The sequence below is a fragment of the Trypanosoma equiperdum genome (genome assembly GCF_001457755.1).
Source record: "Trypanosoma equiperdum strain OVI genome assembly, contig: ctg_807, whole genome shotgun sequence".
NCBI classification, from domain to species: Eukaryota; Euglenozoa; class Kinetoplastea; order Trypanosomatida; family Trypanosomatidae; genus Trypanosoma; species Trypanosoma equiperdum.
Window position 1 is genome coordinate 4195 of NW_027124762.1, and position 884 is coordinate 5078.

Genomic DNA, 884 nt, shown 5'->3' on the forward strand with positions numbered 1-884 from the left:
TTGCTGATTTACATACAACAAAGAGAATTATATAGCAACTATATTTCACAACCTATCACCCTAATACTTTAAACCTATAGGCCAGTTTCGTACCAAGATTTCATATATGTAAAATTTTTAAAAATTTGAACATTTTCTTCGAAATATGTATATATATATAAATTTTCATTAATTTAATAAATTGAGCAAATACATTTTAGATACTTTATTATAGAAGCAAAAACGGAAGCAAAAGAGGCGCTTTACAAACTACAAAAGAATTGCTTCCTGCTGTGTTTGTAGGTTTGCCATCATTTTCCACTTATACTGCGTTTTCTCCTCCTTTAGCTTCGCACTTTCCTTTTTCTTCACTGCCTTTCCATTCGAAGCTGGCTTCTTTGTCGCAGTTACTCTTTTTTTATTGGCGCATTCTGGGATTACATTCTTAGCTGCACTAGCCTTCAGAGCTGTTTTCATGAGGTTGTTTCATTCCTGACGTAAGTGTGCGAGGGCGCTTGTGTACGCCGCTACAGATGTTTGTTCGTTAAGTGGTCCATCAGTTAGTTGTTCTCCTTTTCGGTGTTTGGAATGTTTGTTATTTACCTCAGTGATAAATGTGGGTTTGAATCGCTCTCCACTCGATCCAAAGTAAGTTTTTATAGCTGCTTCTAATGCGTCGTTTTCCAGCTTGGACCCACCGTTGAGCTTCCGTGGCGCGGTTAGTAAGTCTGGTTTTGACTTTAGGTACAATATTGTGAGCTGTTCAAGGTCCTCTGGTTGCACTGCAACTGCTTGCCTGGCTTTGCATATAGCGTACTTTACAGTGCCGTCTGTCGGCATTGTTTGTTTCGGTATTTCTTGCTGCGGCGCGCGGTTGTCGTTGTCGGCGTTGTCGGCCGAGTCGA

The 884-nt window shown here is 40.0% G+C and overlaps 1 protein-coding gene across 1 annotated transcript; it reads right to left on the bottom strand.

Annotated features, from left to right (window-relative positions):
* Positions 1 to 465: 465 nt before the first annotated feature.
* Positions 466 to 819, bottom strand: TEOVI_000374400 (uncharacterized protein; the record flags this gene model as incomplete). Its single annotated transcript, XM_067226606.1, has 1 exon — positions 466 to 819. The coding sequence occupies one exon, from the start codon at positions 817 to 819 to the stop codon at positions 466 to 468; it is 354 nt and encodes a 117-aa protein (XP_067082707.1).
* Between the last annotated feature and the right edge of the window lie 65 nt (positions 820 to 884).